This window comes from Dipodomys spectabilis, unplaced genomic scaffold (assembly GCF_019054845.1).
Source record: "Dipodomys spectabilis isolate Male_0828 unplaced genomic scaffold, ASM1905484v1 ptg000169l, whole genome shotgun sequence".
In the NCBI taxonomy this organism is placed as follows: Eukaryota; Metazoa; Chordata; class Mammalia; order Rodentia; family Heteromyidae; genus Dipodomys; species Dipodomys spectabilis.
In genome coordinates, this window is record NW_024870846.1 from 1,964,276 (window position 1) to 1,988,151 (window position 23,876).

The 23,876-nt window shown below is 36.6% G+C and overlaps 1 protein-coding gene across 1 annotated transcript in view; it reads left to right on the forward strand.

Moving 5' to 3' along the window:
* The window catches only part of Cdh7 (cadherin 7), a 104,692-nt gene extending 81,039 nt beyond the window's left edge, over positions 1-23,653 (forward strand). The window contains exons 8-12 of the mRNA XM_042693490.1: positions 6,091-6,227; positions 7,570-7,691; positions 8,345-8,462; positions 11,112-11,363; positions 21,390-23,653. Coding sequence (XP_042549424.1) covers positions 6,091-6,227; positions 7,570-7,691; positions 8,345-8,462; positions 11,112-11,363; positions 21,390-21,883 — 1,123 coding nt within the window. The 3' untranslated portion in view covers positions 21,884-23,653. The remainder of the gene's footprint in view (positions 1-6,090; positions 6,228-7,569; positions 7,692-8,344; positions 8,463-11,111; positions 11,364-21,389) is intronic.
* Positions 23,654-23,876: the final 223 nt, after the last annotated feature.

The window sequence follows — 23,876 nt, forward strand, 5'->3', positions numbered from 1 at the left end:
GCAAAAGCAGAGTCTCTTTCAGGATGGAGCTGCTTAGGATAAATCATACCTAACCCCTTTTTATAGACTTGAGGTCAGGATTCAGAGTTTTTGAAGAGGGTTTGGTTTATTGTGAAGTATGGGTCATTTCTAACCCAGTATGCACTGAATACCTACTCTAGTGCCAACACTGCGTGAGCCTGAGAAGGTTTGAATTCCCAAAAAGATCTGGTTTGCTTTTATCAGAATAAGGCAGAGAGACAGAGTGGCAAACAGGGTATCTTCTGTCATGGTGCAGGGAATTCTGCAGTTTTTGGAAGTAATTTTCTTTTCACTAAATAATACCAAGAAAGTATTTTTGTTTCTACATTACAAATAAATGTGCCTGTGCTCCCAGGGTTGACAAATATGCTGGTAAAGAATTCTACCTGTATAGTAAACTATTGTGCATAAATGAATGTGCTTGCACACGTGTACATCCACACCCACACCACAAGTGTTCAAATGGATTCATTGTTTCTATTGTTAAGATTTGGCCACGCTTTCTTATTCCATTATCCCTTGCCACATTTGAAGTACTTGTCATATATTTGTGCTCAACTAGACCCACCTACATGTTCATATTGTGAACAAATGATCACTGGTGACTTCAAAGGAAAACATTCTAATTACTCTCAATGGATTATCATTCACATCAGTGGAAAAAATCATTTACTCATAATTAATTTTGTAACAGATGTGAGAAACACTTAAGAAACACAGAGACATAACTTACTCAACACCCCTCCTGCTCTATCTGTAGAAGAGATTATGGATTAAAAGTACAACATTAAATATGGGAATGAGACATCCTTGTGAATCATGCTCATTTTTTAGATGAAGAAACACAAAATGCAAATATTCTGATAAATGCATGACACCTGATGTAATCTGAGCAGTTTGTCATGTCAATAGTGGTGGCTTGTCTTTAAGGAAATACAGTTTGTAAGTACTTGAGAAGGAAGAAATGTAGGAGTGCCAACATGAGAAAGGCACAGATACTAGAATTCACTTGCTATTTCCAGTCATCTATGAGTACATCAGTCTGGACTGATGAGAAGCCTACAGATCATAGGGTATGGGGGAGGGAAGAGACAGTAAATCACAAAATTTTAGGTGTCAGAGGTCAAAAGCTCACTGATATTTATGAGGAACACTGGAAAGATGGATCAGACATACACATTTTGAAACATACTTTCACTCATTAACAGTGGTGAGATTCAAAATCCAGTACTGAAATAGAACAATAATGATGCTTGCTTCCATTGGTGAGAAATTGTGTTATAGTAGCAACAAAACATAACCCGATGACATATTAGGAAGTCTGTAGGTATAATCTCAAGTGTTGAATAATTCAGCAGCTAAATGCCAATGAGGGACTTTGCTTTATTAACCAAGCATATTTAGCCCATACTTTCAGGATTGCTTCTGAATCTCTTGTTACTGTATTTTTGTCTCTGGTGAAAGAGACAAGAAGGAGGAGAAAGCCAATATTATCTCCACTCTTGTTTTTCAGTGAGGTTCTACCAAACAAATTTACATCTTATCATCTAAATCGTAGCCATAAAGATACCATATCCACAAGAGAAGTTAGGTAATGTACCTTTTCAGTTGGACACGTAACATCCTTTTTGTAAAGAGCATTTAGTCCAATAACACATTAGGCACACAAATAAGAGTCTCTGTTCCACATGACCTTATGCATTTGTTGAGAATGAGGGGAAGAAATCTAAACCATGTTTTACACATTTAGTACACTGTGAAAGTGAGAAGACTTAAAAGGAAAGACTATTTTGGGGAAGGCTGGCGAGTCTGCTCTCGAGTGGATGAAGCATGAACAGAGGACGATGCAGGCTGGTGGAGTAGATGCACACTCTTAGCAACAGGTTTGATGAGGAACCTTTCTCTATAGGGCTGTCTGCAGAACCAGTGGACGGCTCAACTGCATTGCAAAGAAACAGAAGTGGTCCTTTAACTGCTCTCTGTAACATTCACTGACACAGGCCAGACTCAAGTTGCAGGAGTAAGTAGCTTCCTTGTGGGTCCACACACCACCTTGAACAGCATCAGATATTGCATGGAAGGAAAGGATCACTCATGACTAAGAAAGCACTTAAGAAAGCCTTTATCTTCTCACTACCAGTTCAGCTTCCAATTACCAGCCATCAGCAGCTCTCAGGCTCCAGGAAAGGAGATTCAGAGCAACAAGAAGTGTAGTCCTCCAAACTTGGGGGACATGTTTTCTTCTCTTTTGGTTCACTCTGCCTCTCTACTACTCTACAATGGACATTCGTATACATTTCATTCTCAAAAAAGTTTCTATTTTATTTATATTTTCTATCTAATGATGTTTTGTCATTGTGATAGGTTAGCTAACTTCATACAGCATCTCCGATTTTTTTCCATGTCCACAGGGTCTGATAAACACAATGGCAGATCCTTTGAATACCGTTGGTCAGCAAGTCCTGCTATGAGGGAGCTTTGAAGCAAATCCTAGGGGAATTTCTCAAGCTCATTCTTTTCCCCAGCTCCCTTAACATTCCCCACTCTATTCTACCACACAAATTAAATGGGTTCATCCTAAAACTTTATCATTTAGGTGACTATTTAAACATTATTTATCTATGTAACAATTCCTAAAAAAAATGTCTTTTTCTGACACTGAGAAGAAAGCATTTAATGTGTGAAGGAATGAAATAAATACATGAGATATGCACCCATGATAAAACATAAATTACCCTATATATATATGAAAGGATATATATATATATACACATATATATATATATGTGAATGCAAGGATAGATACATATGATCATATTCTACAGTGAAAGATAAAAGAGGATTATAGCCCTGTAGAGATACATGACATTATTAAGTCTGGGCTGATGTACTTATGATATAGAAATTATAAATATTTGAATGATAGAAATTTCAAAACAGAGAGGCCTAGTTATTTCTAGATACCAAATGAAAAGTAATCTTTCTCTACAGTGAAGAGTGACTGAAAACATTTATCATATTAAATGAATTCTCAAGTAAAATGTCTTTTATTCTATACTGCAATCTTTGAGGCTACTGATAATAGAATCAAATTATTTATGGCTTTAGCTCTTTAGGGAATTATATGAGCACATTTTTAAAGAAACATGTCAAATTCAATAACTTTGCATTGAAGAATCTACATGTGTATTCTTCTAGGAATATATTCTTATTATATTAGTAATTAACTTAGCCATTTGAGAAAATGAACACCTGAATGTTGTCATATTGGCTCAACTTCTAAAAAAGAACATAGGCTTTGAATTAGTACTATCTTATTGAATATGAATACCGATTTTTGTTGGGTAAATATGTAGAAAAAGTATATATTTATGAATATATGCTTACATGCATGATTATGTATATGCAGAAATATGTATATACTTATAGTCAAAGTATGCATATAGTTACAGATACAAAAAGAATCTTATTCTGGGAAGACACACTCCTCTAACACCAAATACCACCGAGTATTAAAAATTGATAGATACTTAAATTCAAAAATTTAAATACAAGGGTGGACTAGAAGTTGTACGAGTCTGTCTTACAACAAGAAAGCAAAGTTATCTTAGCTTACATTCTATAAGACTTTTTTTTTAGAAGACAGTCTCAACAAGTTTGAACTGTAATGGTGGAGAACAGAGCAGTATTTGCCATGCTTGCTTTTGAGAGAGTTTGTAATACAAAGAGTGTCGCAGTGAACAACCAGTTCCACGTTTTGATTTCAGTGATGATTATATGACCAACACGTATGTTGAAATTTGAAGGATCTTTTGACAGCAAGTAAAATCTGATATTTAATATCAGTAATATGATTTAAAATTGGGAGTTATCTTTTCCATTAGAATTATTTTCAAGGAAGTGTAAATTCATTACTAGAGCCATCCTAGCAAGAATGCATATCAGAAAGAGATTCTTCAGTTGGCCTATACTTTGGCATTCTCTTTATGCTAAAAATTATTTCAGAAATTCCAGGATGAATAGCCTCATTACATCATTAATAGCCTTACATTCATCATTTAATTTTTGAGAAAGTGTTAAAGCTACTGTCCAGCATATCACTGACTGTGTAATATAATCTAATAAATAGTGTATTCTCCTCAACTTACAAGTTCACTGTGACCTCTGTGAGTGAAGAACCATGAAAGAAACAATGATGTGTTACTTACAAGGCTCTGTCATGAGGTTTACAATCTCTACGCACTTGTACTATGCTTAGATTGCTTGTTCTAGCAGCAACTGTCATTATTTAACACAGTCAGTGTCATGGAAGGAACCATACTTTCTAGTACCAGTTTGTTACCCTGGTCCTTCCCATGTCATCTGTGAGAAGAAGATACTTTGGAAATGGATGCCCTGCTTTCATTCAAGTCATCAAATCCTATAGCCCCAGTCACCATTTACATGCAACCTCTTGAGCATCAAGACCTAAACCTCACACTACAGGTACACTCACAAATTACCAACCCAAAACACCTAAGGTGTATTGCATGTCAGATAATTGATTTAAGCCAAAGATTCTATGTTGCACTAGCCATATAGACAAGGAGATACAGTTATGAGGGCCACAATATACAAATTGTCAAGAATAAGTAAAAATATGAAAGCAGGCACACTGACACAGGAAGATGTTTGATGGATCAGTAGATCGTAGAGTCAGGAATGAGAATTCCTGGAAGGAGAGGAAAAGAGGAAAGCCAGCTTGTTTTCCAAAGCTTGTGTTATGCATGTTTGAAAAGTAGAAAGCTGAGTGCATATTCATAACAAAATAATATTAACAAAATATAACCAAACGTGAAATGTCTGAATTGACACAAAAGCTCTCAGAGTCAATGTGGCCTGGAGACTGAGCCCAGTATCTTCTATGTTCATGAGGTAGTTGAGTGAGTTTCTCATCATCAGGTCTAACTGGATAGCTGTAGAGTTTTTGATTTTTCTTCAGTTATCTCTTTTGTTTGTTTTTAATTATTTTTCCTAAAATAAAGCCTTTCTCTGACCCACCCAACCTGGAAGATAATGAAAGGAAAGTAAAAAATAGAAACTTTTAAGAGTGGAAAAAAAGAAATCATGTGGAATAATTTTTTAGTAACATTTGTACCCCAGGTATTTTAGGTATTTTCCTTTTGAAGGAAAGATTTACATGCCAAACTAGCCATACAATCTTTTTTTGGGGGGGAGAGGGATTGGTCATGAGGCTTGAACTCTAGGCCTGGGCACTGTCCTTCAGCGCTTCAGCTCAAGGCTAGCATTCTACCACTTGAGCCACAGTGCCACTTCCGGTTTTCTGGTGATTTATTGGAGATACAAAGACATGTGTTTTTCTGCTTTTCCTGGCTTTGAACCGCGATCCTCAGATCTCAGGCTCCTGAGTAGCAAGGATTACAGGCATGAGCCACTGGCTTTTGGCTAGCCATGCAAACTTTAAGAGCTCTCTATTGTAACAGGTCTTGGAATTCTGGCCAAGTACCTTCAAGGAAAGACTCAAAATAGAAAGGTATTAAAAACCAGATTGATATTATCAAAACAAAATATGGTAATATCATAAAAATATATAATAGCATAAGTATACAACACAGTAAATTATACACATATATATTAGTATAAATATATGAAAATAACAGGCTTTCTGAATGTTTGATTTTACAATGACCCACAAACATGAACAGGACTAATATCCACTGTAAATGCTTTTAGGAGTAACAAAACAGTAATGATTGCCATTTTATATTAATTATAATACTATTAATTGATATATTTACAATGCCATTTTAAATATAATAGCATATTCAAATCCACAGTGAACATAATGATGCATTAGAATTCATTTTCAAACATCTGCCAGTAAAGCAAAGATATTACTTTGAATGTGAATCAACAGCTATGCAGAAAAATTAAACAAGGCTTGCATTTCTATTCCTAATCTAACAAATCTCATAGTCAGCAGGATTTGGTGATTAGCTATGCAATTAACAAAATAATTTTAACAAAACATAATCAAACATGAAAGCTAAACTTTTAATTTTCAATTAGGTATTCAATTGACAGAAACACAGACTTGGAGAGATATTTCAATATCGATGCCAACAGTGGAGTGATTACAACTGCCAAGTCTTTGGACCGGGAGACAAATGCTGTTCATAACATCACAGTCCTTGCGATGGAAAGCCGTAAGTCACGATGGTCAGATTTGCACAAGGGCAGAGGGGAGTGAGAGTGCAGACAGAGTACTGTGAGATTTGAAGTCAGTGTGGCTTGCATTAGTTACATGACTGAACTGATCCAAAAAGAGTCCCAAACCACAGAGCTATAAAGTAGTTATATTCACGAGATTTACTTGCTAATGTTGGCAATGTTACTGAAAAGAGAAGACTAAAATAATGGTTCTTAAGTATCTTCTGAAGATTCCTTTTGTTCCAGTCAAATTTCTTAAATAGGGATACAGGTGGACCCATTGCAAAAATGAGATGTACAAGACACTATGTCGAAAAACAAACTTTACAATTTAGGCTGGGGGGATGCGGCGGGGGTAGGGAGGAGAGTGTAGTTGTGGAGATAGGAGGGAAAGGATGGTAGGGGAAAAACAAAGGATGAGACACCAATGTTTGATAAGAAATGTACTCATTACCTTGCTCATGTGATTGTAACCCCTCTGTACATTATTTTCACAATAAAAAACTTAGTAAAAAAAGAAAAAAAAGAAATAAAATACATAAAGAAAGCCTAAAAATTCTTATATTGAGTTGATGCTGATAAAGGAGTGGGCAAAATATTTTATAAGAAGGGATGGGAAGGGAAAACAAAGGAGGAGGCAACAATGCTTGATAAGAAATGTACTCATTATCTTGCCCATGTAATTGTAACCTCTCTGTATGATATTTTCACAATAAAAAAAAAGAATTAGTAAATTAACCTCTACCAAGTTATCTAGGTTAGAATATTATGATGTTGAACGACTTTTAGTCCCTGGTGAGAAAACCATTGAAAAGAAGAATTAACTTTTTGCAGTATGTGCACTATGTATTAGATAATGCATTACCTATATAATACTTGTGTATATAATACATAGTTATGTTCATATAGATATGAGATATTAGCTGAATAATGTTGATCTTGCATAGTGTACTGTTCATTCTTTATTCAAGAATTTTCTTATCAGTGACTAAGCATATACACATCTACATGCCACATATACATAAACTAAATATATTTATGTGTACATATAGATATACATATACATAGACTACATTCACATGCACAAACACCCCATGTGTATATGTGTAACTTATATATTACGTACACAAATTATGTACTTAGAGCTGACTATCGGTCTGTTTAAATAACACTCCGTCATGACTTCTGATTTGAAGTCTTGTGACACGGGACCTATTTGCCTGACTTTCAATATAAGTTGCTATGCTTGTCTTGTTCATATAAATTTTCTGAGCAAAAGAGCAGCCGTGTAACAGCTTTTCTAATGGAAAACTCGAATGCGATTGTTTAATTTCACAGAGAATCCATCTCAGGTAGGAAGAGGCTACGTGGCCATTACCATTCTCGACATTAATGACAATGCGCCGGAATTTGCCATGGACTATGAGGCCACTGTCTGTGAGAACACCCAGGCCGGGCAGGTAGGAGCCCTTGCCACATTGCTCTCTTTGGTTTGGATTTTCTTTAAATTATCCAGCAGCAATACCTTTGAAATCTCCCGGCTTTAAGTGAGCCTACAATCAACTTGTTTCAGCAAAGCTAATACTTTGATGTGTTGCACAAACTAATATTAAAGGAACTTTCCATTTCTGCTTTAATTGAATGATGAAAATTCCTGAGGAAGAGAAGACAGATATCATTTAAGCCCTATTAACTGGCTCGGGGCATGGATTTCTTTAAGGAGAAATATAGCATAGTAAATGTGGTTGTTTCTCACATTCTGTAAAAGAGGTTAGGTACCTTGAAGTTCTAAGAATTGAGCACTGCGCATCTGCTTGGCTTGTTCATCTATATTGCATAGTGTCTGTGATGTTTAGTGGGATGTCTAATCAATTGGTGCAGCTTGTTTTTGCGGTTCACAAAAGTAAGTTCACACCCGTATGTGGAAAAGGCCATCGTTTGTTTATCTCAGCCCTTTTGTAGATTGGGTTCACGTCGGTACACCTGATTCATTTCCTCTATCTCACTCAAGAAGATGACCTTTATGATGAGCTGTAAAACCATTCTCTCCTGCCTCAGAGATTTTAGCAGAGTGCACCAATGTGCCTTCCTGTTTTCCGCTTCCTATTCCCAGGTAATCCAGAAAATCAGTGCCGTAGATAAGGATGAGCCATCCAATGGGCACCAGTTCTACTTCAGCCTAACAACAGATGCAACAAATAACCACAACTTCTCACTGAAAGATAACAAAGGTACGGTATTGTGTCACAAGTGTACAACAAATGCAGAAGACTCTGTAAGCAAGGACTGTATCTCCCTTGGGAATAATGATTATGGATTTTTTTTTAAGAAACAGTAAGGACATTCATGAAAGGGCAATGAGCCCCTTAAAGAAATTTTATTTATAGATTTTTCTGTCATGAAGGAGAAGCTACTATTTAAACCATCAAAGGCTCAAAGCCAAATGGAGAACTTAGATCTATTTCCCTCTTTTATTTGCGCCTCCTTATTGGTTCACCATGTTCTTTTCCAGTGATCTAATATGTTGAGTAAGAGCTGTGAGATATAAGCAGAACTTGAAACATGAGAAAAAGAATGGAGCATCACACATTTCAGATTAAATCAACCATGATGTAAATGTACAAAAGTAGCATCAATTATTTCTTTTTTCATGAAAATAACAATGACCCATGTGAACAATAATAATAGTAAAACATTAATGTGGCTGAAATAGAAATAATTAAAAAAATCATACTTACTTGCTTCAGAGTTAACCACTCTTATCAATATCCTAACCTGTTTTATAGAAATATTTTTACAAAGGTTGATAAATCAATTTCAGTTTTGCTCATTAATATATACTGATAATTACAAGGACTTTAAAATAACATATTCATTAAAAGAATCTGTTCAATTTGTTTACCAGGCCATCTTGAGATTCAAATTCTAGGGACAAATGAATACTTTTGTTAGCCACATTCTGTCAGAAGATAGAGGTTATGAAATTATTGGCCTGAAGTCATTCTTTAGGACCTCTCAATAGTGCAAAAAATGCCAAATTTGCATAAAAATTCCATATGGAAGAAGCAATTTCTCCCTGACTGCCTTCTCCTTTCGCAAGACCACACTGTTGTCTCTTTAGTTATGGAAAAGAGAGAGCATACTCTATGTGAGGAATCTCAGACTCTAACTTAATCGTACATGGAAAACGTCATTCTTGATTCTTGGACATATCTCATACAAACACACAGATCAGGAACACATGACCTTCAAGAGAGGATTGTGATATATCCCTCAACAGTCCTAATCCAGTGCCACTATGGTGGCTGATTGCTGTATGTGTGTGTAAAATGCCTGGATTTACAGGACATCCATAGTGACCTTGCCTCAGAGGAGTCTGGCCCAGGGCCTCAGCCTCTACCCTAAAGGGAGTAAGGTTTTCTTCTGTCTTGGGGAGCAAAGGCAGAGTGTTGTGAATTTCATTACCAACTTCCTGAAGAGATGAAATAACTGCGCTTTTCTCACATACTTGTAACACTTGATCATGCTCTTCCCTTCACTGAGTGTGCATATACGTGAGCACGCACACGTGCCTGTGCACACTTTTTTGATGTCTCGTTATATGTCAGGCAACATTAAAAATAAGCAATTTCTAGATCTTTTTGTACCAGATCATAAATACTTACAGCATCTAAACCAGTGGAAGGGAAGCCATCACCCTGTGTATTTTATTATCAGTAAAAGTGTATACTTAGATTGTGACCACCAACAGTTCCATGTTGAATTTTTCAGTGAGTATCTTTTCAAGTTCAGTATATTTCAAAACAATAAGATTCTTTCACATACAAATCCATCAGAAGAAATCTGGAAATTAATTTTTTTATTCCTGTCTCATCCATTACTATAATTGGTTCTTTTTTAGCAGTCTACCCTTAGCTTGCTGTGTTGTCTTGTTTGAGACAGAAATGAGGTTTGCCTCCTGTCTTTCTACAGTACCATAAATTAGTTCAAGCTAACTTGGATAAGTATCATTTTGACTGGCAAGAGGAATACATAACTAAAGCATGCTGAGTGGCATTATGGATCCTGAGATGCCCTTTTTGCTTTATGTCCTCATTAATCTAAGAATACCATACATTTCCTAATTATTTAACTATGACAATGAGCTAATAAGACTTCACATTTATAAAAACAATATATTTCTGACCTGGAAATCACAGTTACAGGATTCACTTTGTATATCTTTGTAACTAATGTAGCTGTGCTTTATGAAATCAAATAGTTAATTATTGAATATAATTGCCTGCTTTATTATTGACAAAATGTTTAAAAACTTGCTGATAGGGAAAGAATAAATATAGATATACAATTTCTAAAAATTTTACAATAATTCCTGTCCTACACACCCATGTACAATAACTTTCTGCATGTTAACAATTCTATCACTGAAGTGATGTTGAACTCACAGATGTGTGTTACCTGAGGAGATTACTTAGGTTTTAATTTTGGTCATAACAATGAAATTGACTGACAAATTTCCTAGAATATACTCTCTAAGCAAAGCATGAGTGCATATTCAATTTCAGTTATGGTTTGAAGTGTAAGGTGAGTAAAACGGTACACCATAGGTAATTTTTTTTATAAAGTTGCATTAATAAGCCAAATGGCATGCAAAAGTTTTCACGCTCCATTTAGAGTTGTTTCTCGGGCTGTGTGCAGTAGAACATACATATCCAACTCTGTATGACATCCCCAGAATAGCATGCCGTCCAGAAGATCCTGGACAGAGCAGGTGATGAGCTCTCCCTAATTCACGAGTCAGAGGCGACAGAGGGGCTGAAAGTGTGGAAAGACGGATGTCATCAGGCCTGGTGTCAGACCTGCATTCTGTTTTGTCCTAGACAACACAGCCTCGATACTCACCCGGAGGAACGGCTTCCGCAGACAGGAGCAATCCGTGTACTACCTGCCCGTCTTCATCGTGGACAGCGGCTCGCCCTCGCTCAGCAGCACCAACACGCTCACCATCCGCGTGTGTGACTGCGATGCCGACGGAGTGGCCCAGACCTGCAACGCTGAGGCCTACGTCCTGCCGGCCGGGCTCAGCACGGGCGCCCTCATCGCCATCCTGGCCTGCGTGCTGACCTTGCTGGGTAGGTGCTAGGTTGTCTCTGTCCAGGTGTGGAGGTGCTGACCCTAGGTTGTCTCTGTCCAGGTGGGGAGGTGGGCTACTTACAAAAATCACCACGATCGCAGGGTTCCTATTTTCTTCTCTAGTGCTTTATGATATCTTTCTGTGAAGACGTGAGAACTCCTCCTGCATAGACTTGTGGTCCCGTGGAAAGCCATACTTTTCTGGCCATGGAGTCCAATACTGTGTAAAGGCTGACAGAGAATGCAAAGTGAATCCTAAGGGCTGGGAAGGTGGCTCAGTGGTAGAGCGCTTGCCTTGCATGCATGAAGCCCTGGGATCGATTCCTCAGCACCACATACACAGAAAAAGCTGGAGGTGGCGTGGCTCCAGCACAGAGAGGCTCAAGGACAGGGCCCAGGCCCTGAGTTCAAACTCCAGGACTGGCAAAAAAAAAAAAAAGTGAAGCATAGAATAGAATCATATCAAACAACAGTGAAGAGGCTTTGAACTGATTGCTATGTTGTTGTTTGTTTGTTTGTTTTTATTTGCTTTACCTGAATTTCTTTGCTTTAGAATACTTGAATCTAGGTACCCTAGATTAGGAAGAATGTTTTATAGTGTTTCCATTATTTTCTTATTTTAGGCACTATGGTTTTATCATCAACTTTTTCAGGAGATATTTAAAGCAGATTTCTTACATTTGATTGCAAATTGTAAAACACTGTAATCACAGCATTACTGCTACAGATCCTTAAGAACTGGTAACAAAGCTACTTCCCAGGATTATTTTGTCATCTGGTTGAACATGATTTATGACATATTGGACTGCAGTTTCTTAAGAGATTATACTGCATCCTCTTAAAACTGGATAAACATTAATCTGGCCATCCTGTGGTAGGTTTATTCCAAATACCTTTTTCCTTCATGCTGCAGCTCAGCTAACTGGGACAAGGAACAAGTCATATTGTACCCAATATTATTCTTAGGATTTAATGGAATTAATGAATCCATTTATAACCTATTCTAACAAAAGTAGCCTTTACCACTGAAGTTAACTCTTGTGTGATATTTAAAAACTGGATTTGTCCTGGGCAATGGGGGCTGGTCTGAGATCAGAGTTCAAATACAACCAGGACAGAAAATTCTATTAGACTTATCTCTAATTAACCATCAAAAAGTCATAAATGGAGGTATAAAGCAAGTAGTTGTGTGCCCACCTTGAGCAAAAAAGCCAAGTGTGAATGATAGGTAATAAGTTGAAGCTCAGTACTAATACACTGAAAATTTAAATTTATGGAGCTGAGTAAACCACTATTTCTATCTCCACCACATGCTAGGTCTACACAGAGGGAATCACCACTTAGTTGTCCTAAAAATGCAAATAACAGAACAAGTATCCATAAGGTTGCTGTGAGAATTAAATGAGATAATTCATAAAGGACTGGGTGTCTAACACATCTTAAACATTCAGTCTACTTTAAGTGATATTGATGAAGCCATGTCCTTATTCTATCAACCAGGCTAAGACCTAGCTAGGAGTACATTGTAAATAGTCTCATAAACATAGAAGTTATCTTCAATAACTCAGCTGAACAAATGTATCTAGATTATTAAAATTAATCTGTTCCCCCCCCCTCCACAGAACTCAGAAACCACAGAAACCTCAGAAATTCATTAAAAATGATGAGTAATTCCAAGTTAAAGCCTGATTAGAATATAAGTGGTCAGAATAATTTGAAGAAAAAAAAATGAAAGAAAGGAAAGATCTAATCCAGGTGCCCAGTGGCTCATGCCTGTAATTCTAGCTACTCATGCGGCTGAGATCTGAGGATTAAGGTTGGAAGCCAGCCCTAGCAGCAAAGTCCCTGCAAGACTCTTATCTCCAATAAAGAACTCAGAAAAAGCTGGAAGTGATGTTGTGGCCCAAGTGATAGAGCATCCAGGCCCTGAGTTCAATCCCCAGGACCAGAAAAAAAAAAAAAAAACTCCATTGTGAAGAACTTTTCATTGATCTCCTGTCCTCCACAAGATAATAATAAGCATGAAAATCACATATATTCACTTTATAGAACATAGTAAGCTACATAAGATTTTTTTAATTCCCTTCATATTTAATGTGAGCAGTCTTTAGCTTTCAAAATGAGTGAGTTGAAGGCAGTGGCATTGATGATGCTTTGTATTCACAAACTGCTTTGTTACATGATACTTCCATTGTACAACTACTTAAAGATAATAAAAAAAATTGAAATAGGCAAATAGTGAGAAGAGACTAAGAAGGGAGACTGAACATTTTCAAAATGTCACCACAGCTGGGCGCTGGTGGCTCACGCCTGTAACCCTAGCTAATCAGGAGGCTGAGATCTGAGGATAGCGGTTCAAAGCCAGCCCAGGCAGGAAAGTCCATGAGATTCTTCTCTCCAATAAAAACCACTAGAAAACCAGAAGTGGCGCTGTGGCTCAAGCCGTAGACTGCTCGCCTTGAGCTGAAGAGCTCAGGGACAGCGCCCAAACCCAGAGTTCAAGCCTCACGACCAACAGAAAAAAAAATATTCAGAACGTTACCACTTTATAAGAAGCAACATCTATTAGAAGAGAATTAAAAGCTATGCTGCTCACATTTCTTTATGCAAAGAATGAATTGATTTTGAATTTTGATTCCCATATGTCTGTTGAATAGTTATTCTGTCACCTATGATTTCAGGGTTCTTTGCAATCATGGCTCTTTGAATATTCTTTTAGTTAATAATCACCTAGTTGGAAAGGGTGACACTGGTTAACATACATTGTATTCATAAATTGATGTGCTGAATTTAAAATTCTTTGTACATTTATTTAAATAAAAAATCATCATCATCATCATCATCATCATCATCATCCAAATGTCAACAAAAGCCACTTAAATAGAATTTACTATAGTCTATTCTTCTTTATAATAATTTGAGTCCATATGTTAGTATATTTAATTTCAATAGACTTGGAAAAGTCTGTCAACCATCAGATAAGTGTGACTCTTGTTTCTATTAAACTCAAACATTTTTGTTTAAATATTTACTAACTAGAAATGTTTCATTTGACTTCTAAGGAACACATATTATTCCTTGTGTTTTATTCATTTTTGAAAGTTCTTACAAGTCTCTATAACCACAAGTGAAAACACAGCCAAAAGACCAAAGACAGTTTTGAAGTAGAGACTTCTGCTTCCATTTCTACACTGATGCTACGCAATTACCAGCATGCCTCCATTTCAGCTTAGAGTGGTGATCCCTATATTTTATTTCCTATCCTATCATGTTGGTAATAGTTGAATGTGACTTTTTGCACTCAGAGTGTCTGCCTTTACTATTACAGACTGGGTTTTCACGTGGTAGGTGCAGAAGATAGTATACAGTAGGATGTAGATAAGACTTCTGATCCTGGCATGTGGCCTGATTTTTTGTTAATAACAGCTCACTCTTTTGACACTTCTTGTCTCTAGATACCAACTAATCTTGTCTCTAGATATCAAGTAGGAGAATTTTAACTCAAATACTTTATAAGTTTCCATACAAATACTGCAAGGAAACAAATAAGGAGAGGTGTTGGACAAGGTAAGGAAGAATTTGAAATCCAAGTTCAAGTAAGGCTGCTATAGATTTTGGAGTCTTACAAAGGGAAAACACATTGCTACATGACAAGTTGGTGTTCCAGTTATGTGACACATTGAAGTGTCTTGTAACTTGACAGAAAGTGATTCACTGATGATCCCAGAATGTTAACACTGGAAGGCATCCCAAAAATCAGCCCTACCCTAAAACTGGCACTGAAGGAGGAACAGACAGATACAGTTAGGTTTGGCAGTTTCAAGAGTTCATTCAAGTTAGAGGCCACAGGAGGATAAGATGCATGGCTTTTTTATTCAAAATCAATGACTTTGGAACAAGCCAAACAACAAGTGAATGTTCGGTGTTATTAACCCATGTAAGTTGCTCTTCCTCTGGACTAAAAATTCCTTAGATCTGCAGGTGGGCTTGATGTCAGTCCTTTTCTAGCAGCTGTCCTTTTCTACCTGTACGGGTGATTTTCTTTTTCTAATTTCTCCCACATTCTGTTGCTCTTTAACATTCCCTAAAATTCATTTAGTCCTGAATCCTCTAAATGGAAGGGATGATCAAAAAAATAGAATGAGGATTTCCTCTGTTTACATGGAATGCAGCTTGAATGACAGAATCACATGAATTTTTTGTGTAGAAAATTTCATCCATCTACTGCAACATGTCCTAATATTGTAAATTGAGAATAAAAAATAGTTTCAAGTGGAAAATAATAACATTGATTTCATGAGGTATTTTATAATAATGAAATACATATTTGTTAACATATATAGTCATTTTTTCCTACAGGCAAACAATAATTTATGAATTACTGACACATTAATTTACAACTTTAGGAGATTTTTTTAAAAGGAAGTGATAGAAATAATTTCAGCTTCAATATTAAAATTGTACATCCAGAAAAAAGCAAAGAAGAAGATAACTTACACTGATACAGAATTGAAAAGATGGAATGAATGGGTGTATTTAAGGAGTATAGTAAGATCTAATTTTGACATTCTATTATAAAGGGGATATTCTCAAGAATAGTGTTCTTAAAGCCATATAGTAGATGTACAAGTAAATTCTAATCTTCAAGGAACTGTATTAAATAGGAGAAACATTTAAATCATGGGAATAACCCAGAGATTAAAGTATTGTTAATATTTTTGGTGGTAAATTAAGCCGTAAAACTTGTTTTTAAGATTAATAAACTCATATAAGGTTGAACAAAAAAGTACATGTTTTTGTAGATGACCATGGGCAGATGCTGCCATAATTCATGGAAAAGCTTTTTATTGCCTACTGAAACTACCACAGCATTTGCTGAATTAATTTTTTGTTTCCTATTTGGATTTCTTTCTAGTAATTAAAGTCCTGTGACATTCCTTCCACCTCTTTGTTCTTCACACATAATTGGGACTCTTCTGACCCAGTTTCACAAACTCGGGTTTAACAAGGTACTTATTTACTGGGCACAACTGTAGCTCTTCCAAAGTGCCTAGGATGTGTCGGCTGGCATTTAGCTGTCCTATGTCTTTTCATTTTGCTTCCTGGAAGTACCAGGTCTGAAGTCCATTTGGCTTTTTGTTACCGTGGCTGCTTAAAATTGTATTCAACAGAAAAAGTTGTTCCTGGTTTCATAATGATAGCAAAATTTCTGATGTATAAAAGCACACAAAATGGTGAGACAAAAGATAAACAGTGAACCAATGCAATCGTGATATTCACAAGACACTATGTTGAAAATAAGCTTTACAATTTGCGGGAGGGCGAGGGGGAGGAAGAGTAAGGGGGAAGAAAGGGGGAGAAAATGAGGGAGGGGTAACAATGCCTAAAGAAAGATACTAATTCCCAATTAAGGTAATGTAACTCTAACCCCCTGTACATCACCCTTACAATACTGTAAAATAAAATTTAAAAATCACACTAATTTGCTCAGAAAATAATGGCAGCTCTGTATTAAAAAAACAAACAAAACAAAAACATAACAAACAGTCCTAATTGTGATCTATGATGAGAAAAATTCACTTGGTAGAACACGTAGTAGACATAGATACAATGACAGGCTACAGTTAGCTAATGTGTGGAACAACTGGTGTCCTCTTCCACACAACCAGGAAACAGAATGTACGGAAAATGAATCATAGTTCATAATCGCATGCTATGAGATGGACATTGCTTATCATAAATGTGCTAAAAGAGTTTCTAGATGACCACTGCTATCTGTACTTTTTCTGTGAAAAAATATGAATATATTTATATATATATAAAATTTCAAGGGTACATATATTTATATATATAAATAAATATAAGTACATATATTTATTTATATATATAAATATATGTATCCTAAATATAAGTACATATATTTATTTATATATAAATATATGTATCCTAAATATAAGTACATATATTTATATTTATATATATATATATACATATATATATAAACTTTCAAGGAAGTACACATAATTCTCTGTGAATGAGTATCAGAGTCAAAGCTAAACACAGGCAAGACTTGCATGAGAACATTCTTGCTGTATTTCCATTTGTGTTTTCCAATTTGATGGTCCCCTATGTCCTGAAAATGCTAAAGGTTCTCTGTCTTCTGCCACATTAGAGACAACCATGTCTTTGATCTGTTTCACATAGCAACTTTATCATTTATTTCGTTAATTCTCGGTGTCTGCTTTAGAATATGCTCCAATTAATTCTGACCTTGTGAAAACACACTAGAAATTATATTTGTTAACTTTGAGCACAAATTTTAATTGAAAACAGAATATAACCTACAAACCTTATTCAAGCAATATTTATTGGTCCTAATTCTTCATCTTAATACAGATTTAAACAAAATAATTCTATTATTTACTTAATTGCTTGTATGCTTATATTAGTTGCCTTTTGAGTGCTAGGATTGCAGGAGTGCACCTCCAGACCTGGCTTCCTATGGAATCATTCTAAGCCACACATTGAAAAGAGGGAACCTTTTATGATATTTGTTTTGAGGAAAGAAATATTTCATTAAACTTATCATTTAATTCTTACATCTGAAGACATGGAGATGATTATGTTTCATGTGCTTTATAAATTTCTAGTTCACCTCCTCCTCCTCCTCCTCCTCCTCCTCCTCCTCCTCCTCCTCCTCCTCCTCCTCCTCCTCCTCCTCCTCCTCCTCCTCCTCCTCCTCCTCCTCCTCCTCCTCCTCCTCCCCCTCCCCCTCCTCCCCCTCCTCCTCCTCCTCCTCTTCCTCCTCCTCCTCTTCTTCTGGGCCTGGGCACTGTCCCTCAGCTCTTCAGCTCAAGGTGAGCACTCTACCACTTGAGCCACAGCACCACTTTCAGCTTTTTCTGCTTGTGGGTGCTGAGGAATGGAACCCAGGGCTTCATGTATACAAAGCAAGCACTCTACCACTGAGCCACCTTCCCAGCCCATGTGAGACTCTTATCTTCAATTAAGCACCAGAAAACTGGAAGTGCTGCTATGGCTCAAGTGGTCAGTCACTAGCCTTGAGATGAAGAGCTGAGGGACAGCATGCAGGCCCACAGTTCAAGCCCTGTGACCAACAAAAACAACAAAAAAGTAAAAGTAATTTATTACCTTATTAACAAAGTAAATAAATTAAAGAAATCTACTCTAAACTCTTTGATGCTTCAGCAGAATTTTTTTTTCTTAACACAAGGAATTATCTCCAGGGTCTCTCCAATGAGCAGTTAAGAGCTGTTCTACCTATTCAATTTTAAACTTTATTTTTATATGTGCACACACAGAAATAATCTCATTTAAATATTAAATTATCTAACAATTCCTAACATTACCTTTTCTTAGCTCTGAACAACATGAGAAATGAGGAATATCCATAAGATATTAATATCCTTATATATCCTATTACATTTCTTATTAACTATCATGACTGTGGCTTTTAGAAGCTTGATATATATATATATATGTATATGTATATTTGTGTGTGTACATATGAGTGTTATACATCATTGTAATTCTACAGAAGAACGGAGAATTTTGAAATATTTGCTTACTTAGACATTGATTTCCATGTAAAGAGCACCTAGTTAACAAAAAAAAGAGCACCTAGTTATTATTCAACTTACACTCTCTTCATAAGTTCCCTCATGCTCATGCATACAAAAGCATGAATTTGTAACATCTTTTGTTCTCCACTGAATATTCCTTCCCCTCTCTCGCTCCTTTCCCTGTCTCCTCTTGGTGGCCCAACACTAGTCCCTCTCACATTTAACTCTCTTTAACCTATGTGCTTTTTTAAAAAAAAGAATTTGTGCTATGTTTCACTTTTAGTTATAATTAATTTTTCTGAAGGTGCTATATCTAAAGTCATGACAACTAAAATTGGCATATAATTAAGTAAAATGTGATTTTATTCATAAGTCTTATTATTCTGTCATGTCTTCCACTGAGTGAGCAGTTACAGCTACCCGTGCCCTCAGTCTTGTATTCCTTGTTACCTAATTACTTTCTAGAAGGTACTGAGTTAGTAGTATCATTGAATATTCAGAAGTCTTGAAATAAGCCAAGGTCGAGTTTGAATCATCAGTAGTTATTGCATTTAATCACATTGTCTACAGGTAGCATTTCCTGCATGGTAAACATCTAGCCTAGAGAATTATCATAGGTTGAGTGGTATGTGCTATAGAAAGACCTTCGTTTCCTCCTTAGCAATAGTACTATCTTTCATTGAGAAATTATTGTTTTACCTCCTGCTTTGCTTATTATCTAATCTTCTTTGTTTTCCTTAATTAAAATGAAACAGTCTGTGGAGCTGGAACAGACCAGATGATAACAGTGAGTCCTGGTGTGTTGTAAATGCATAAGTATCTGAAATGCTGCTACCTTTGCTTATATTCTTTACGTCTGTTCATCTCTTTAATCTACCCTATGCACAATGAAGTAGACCATTGTGTTATAGAGATAGCATCCATTAAACTTTCTTGCTCCAGATAATATGGGATAGCCTGGGTTTTCATTTATGGCCGTCCATTGGAGGATTTTGGCCTGATCTTTAGAAATGATCAGGTTTGGGAACATGTAAATATAGAAAATGGGGCAAAGCAGCATAGGCCTGTGTCACGGCATCACTCAGACACTGTTGAGTTTGGTGGACTGGGGATGAAACTCAGAGGCTCATTCCTACTAAGCAAGCACCGTGAGCTCTACACACAGACCTCCACGCAACTTTTAAAGATACGCTGGTGCTAACATGTCCATAACAATCATTAATACTTTGACATTTCTGGGTTTTCACAAAAGAACTTAGAAAAATGCGATACAAAAATTTAAACGTATTTTTATCTTGCACAGTTAATTGAAATAACTCCTGACTTTTATGTGTTTTTTTTTCATTTATAAAATTCAAGGATAGTTTTTTTTAATCTATGTCCTTTTAGCTCAGTCATGGGACTGGTAAAATTTAATATACTCTCAATGCAAGAATCACATACCACCAGAGAAAGTGTCTACCTTACTGGTATATTTTAAATGTGTCTTGTTATTATTATGGTGATATGCATAGGTCAGGGAATGAGTATTCTTTTCACTGTCTCCCAGCTTCCCCCTCCCACCCCACTCCCAAGTTGAATAGTACATTTTCAACATAGGATCTACTGAATATTGCTGCTGCATTTTTTAAATTAAAATATAGCATACTAAGTTTATTTAATATCAAAGAAGAGCCAGCTAGGTTGCTCTCTTTTGGTGTTCAATGCACACATACACTCCATAATCCACTGTTAATGTTGCTATATGAGGGAACTTCCTCATGCTAACCTTGTGATGTATTTCTCAAATCCATCTTTAGATGCTGCTAGCAGTCCCGCCACCTGGATTTTAAGTGTAATACATAATGACTGGGTTCAAGATTTTTCATACATAAAAGTAGGATTCCATTTATTCCAGACAAACTTTTCATCTTTGTCTATGGCCACGACATCTCGGTTCTATTTAGCAGCTGAAGTTCATAGAGAAGGAGCAGACATTTCTTCAAAGAACAGGACCAAATGCCTGTAATCCTTTTCCTTTAGAATCTGCCGCTTGTTAAATTAGACACAAAACATTTATGAACACATCTCTCTTTTTTTTCCCTTTCCAGCAATTAAGGAGTTCAAAAAGAGCTCTTTGTGTGGCATGGCTTTGAAATGATTATACTGAAACTGAACTGGCCTTTCAATTTGCTCTGTCAAACAATTTCAAGGGTAAAGCAAGACATCAGTCTTGAATAGGTGCAGAGAAGGGCTTCTTGATGTATCAAAGCGTTCTATTTTTAAAGCATTTATTTTATGTTATTTATGCAATTTTAGCACACCTACCGCTGTGAACTCTCCAGTAAGTAGGAGGCCGATTCACTTCCCTGTCTGTATCAACATCTAGGGCCTAATTCCACCTTTCTGCCTCCCAGGCTGCGAGTTTTCCTGACCGCTTCCCTTTGCTGTCTCTTGTTCCAGTGCTGATCCTCCTCATCGTCACCATGAGAAGAAGGAAGAAGGAGCCCCTCATCTTCGACGAAGAGAGAGACATCAGGGAAAACATCGTGCGCTACGACGACGAGGGCGGAGGCGAGGAAGACACCGAGGCGTTCGACATGGCCGCGCTGAGAAACCTCAACGCCATTCGAGACACAAAGACCAGGAGGGATGTGACTCCCGAGATTCAGTTTTTGAGTCGGCCGACTTTTAAGAGCATCCCAGATAATGTCATTTTTAGGGAGTTTATTTGGGAGAGACTGAAAGAAGCCGACGTGGACCCCGGCGCTCCGCCCTACGACTCCTTGCAGACCTACGCCTTCGAGGGGAATGGCTCCGTGGCGGAATCCCTGAGCTCCCTGGACTCCATCAGTTCGAACTCTGACCAGAATTATGACTATCTCAGTGACTGGGGGCCTCGCTTCAAACGACTCGCGGACATGTATGGAACCGGCCAGGAGAGCTTGTGTTCTTAGCCTTCGGACCTTGCTTTGACATGTACTGAAGAAAAAGAAAGGAAAATAAAACATAAAAAAAGAAAGACAGTAGCAGCAAAAGAAAAAGGAAAAACAAAATATAAGAAAACCTATCCTGTGTTGAAAACAAGAACTCCACTTGCTGGAGAGAACTGGTTGTACATAGTTCTCCATTTGTAAACTGTTTAGGTTTCTGCCTTGGTGTGGACTGTCTGCGTTAGACTTATCCAAGGGACTCCACTGGGCATTTGCAGAGTTTTGTTTGGTTTTGTTTTTAGGTACAAGGAACTCTGCAGTGGTTGGTGAATAGATAGCAACTCTCATCTACCTGCAAAGGTACCTGACCTCCAGGCTGGGAGGAGGCCCAGAACGTGCCTTCATGGTACTGTCCATGAGCAGAACAGAACAGGATGTGCCACTGGAAATCCTGAACTTCTTACATATCCAAACTAGGGGCAAATTTAATTTACAGTGATGCTTTTAGCTTATACTATATGATAGAATTCAGCAGAATTTTATTGCTGTGGGTTAGCAAAGATATTTTATTTATCAACATATGAATTCTTGGACTATTTTCCTCAGATGCAAACCCTCCAATTAAAGCCAGTGAGATTTGATGGAAGGCAACAGAAACCATTGTATTGCCAATAAATTATACGAGGTGTTTCAAAGAGAAGAAAATGGTACATAATTCTTCAAGTTTGGGATTGCTTGGAGATGCTTGTGTGGGTATGATAAGAAACAAGTTGCTGTCTATTTGTTGATTTTATAAAATTATCTCTTCTGATTTGTACAGGAGACTATTTTTATTTTTCTGTTTTATTTGATACACAGTGTTATATTTATTTTAGAGCACCAGTCTCTACTCAGTTCAGATACCATCTTACTGCCTAATAGCACACTAAAGTCATTGGAACATGCTGGTACTTCTCCAGCTTGAGCTAAATTAAAAGGATGAACATGGAACTGGAGACTCTGTAGTAGACTAATGGAACCCATTGCAGTTTACATCTCAGCAAGGAGCGTAGATTCAGGACACATACATTATTCTACTGAGCCATTAAAATCACACAACCACTGGAAGAAAATATTTGTATTTCAGAAAGACTTCAAGAGGCAATGCCTATTTTTTTTAATGCACAATTTATTTTCCAAGGTCATGTGTTCCCTATGCTCCAAACACTGTCAAGATTCAGTCCCAACCATTTTCTGGAAGTAGATATGTTGAGTAATAAAAGACTGAAAATGAAAATCTATTTTAAAGTTTTAATATAATCAATTTCCAACCCATCTTTCCATCAAGATGTGCACACGTCCCACAAGAACCAAGTGATGTGTAATTTTCGCGGTGGTTTAAATGTGCCAAAGTGAAGAGGGTCATTGCTAGTACCCACATGTATTCAAGATAGAGGAATATCTCAGAATAATAAGATTTTTTAACAAAAATACTATTTCTACTTATTTTTCCTAGATTATTACTAGTTTAATGTGCATATACTCGAGTAAGAATGGGTTTATTTTTCCTTTACTTTCTTCTTTGAAAAATATTTTATTGTTGGGCTCCTAAGAAATCTACAGCTAGTGAACATGGTATAGGAAATTGTGTTTTAAATGTGCTTCTTTATGAGAGCAGACACTGGAATGAAAATATTAAAGTGTTGATTACCTGAAGAGAAACTATGTAGGAATCTGTAAATGTGCAGTCCACCTTTAGAAAGTATGTGAAAGTGGCCTTCAGCTTCATAAAAATAAATGATTTAATGAATTTGACTATCTGCATACAGTCCTTTAATCTGAATGAAACTTTTTAGCTATTTTATGACAAGATAGATATGCTTCTTGCTATATTATCATATATATGTATAACAATTTTATAACAGAGTTAAAGATTTTGTTTATAACTTTGACTCCCACATGAAGCATCTCCAATAAAATAACCATAATATCTTTACCCAGTTCAATAAAATCAATATGTGATGGGGAAATTATATAA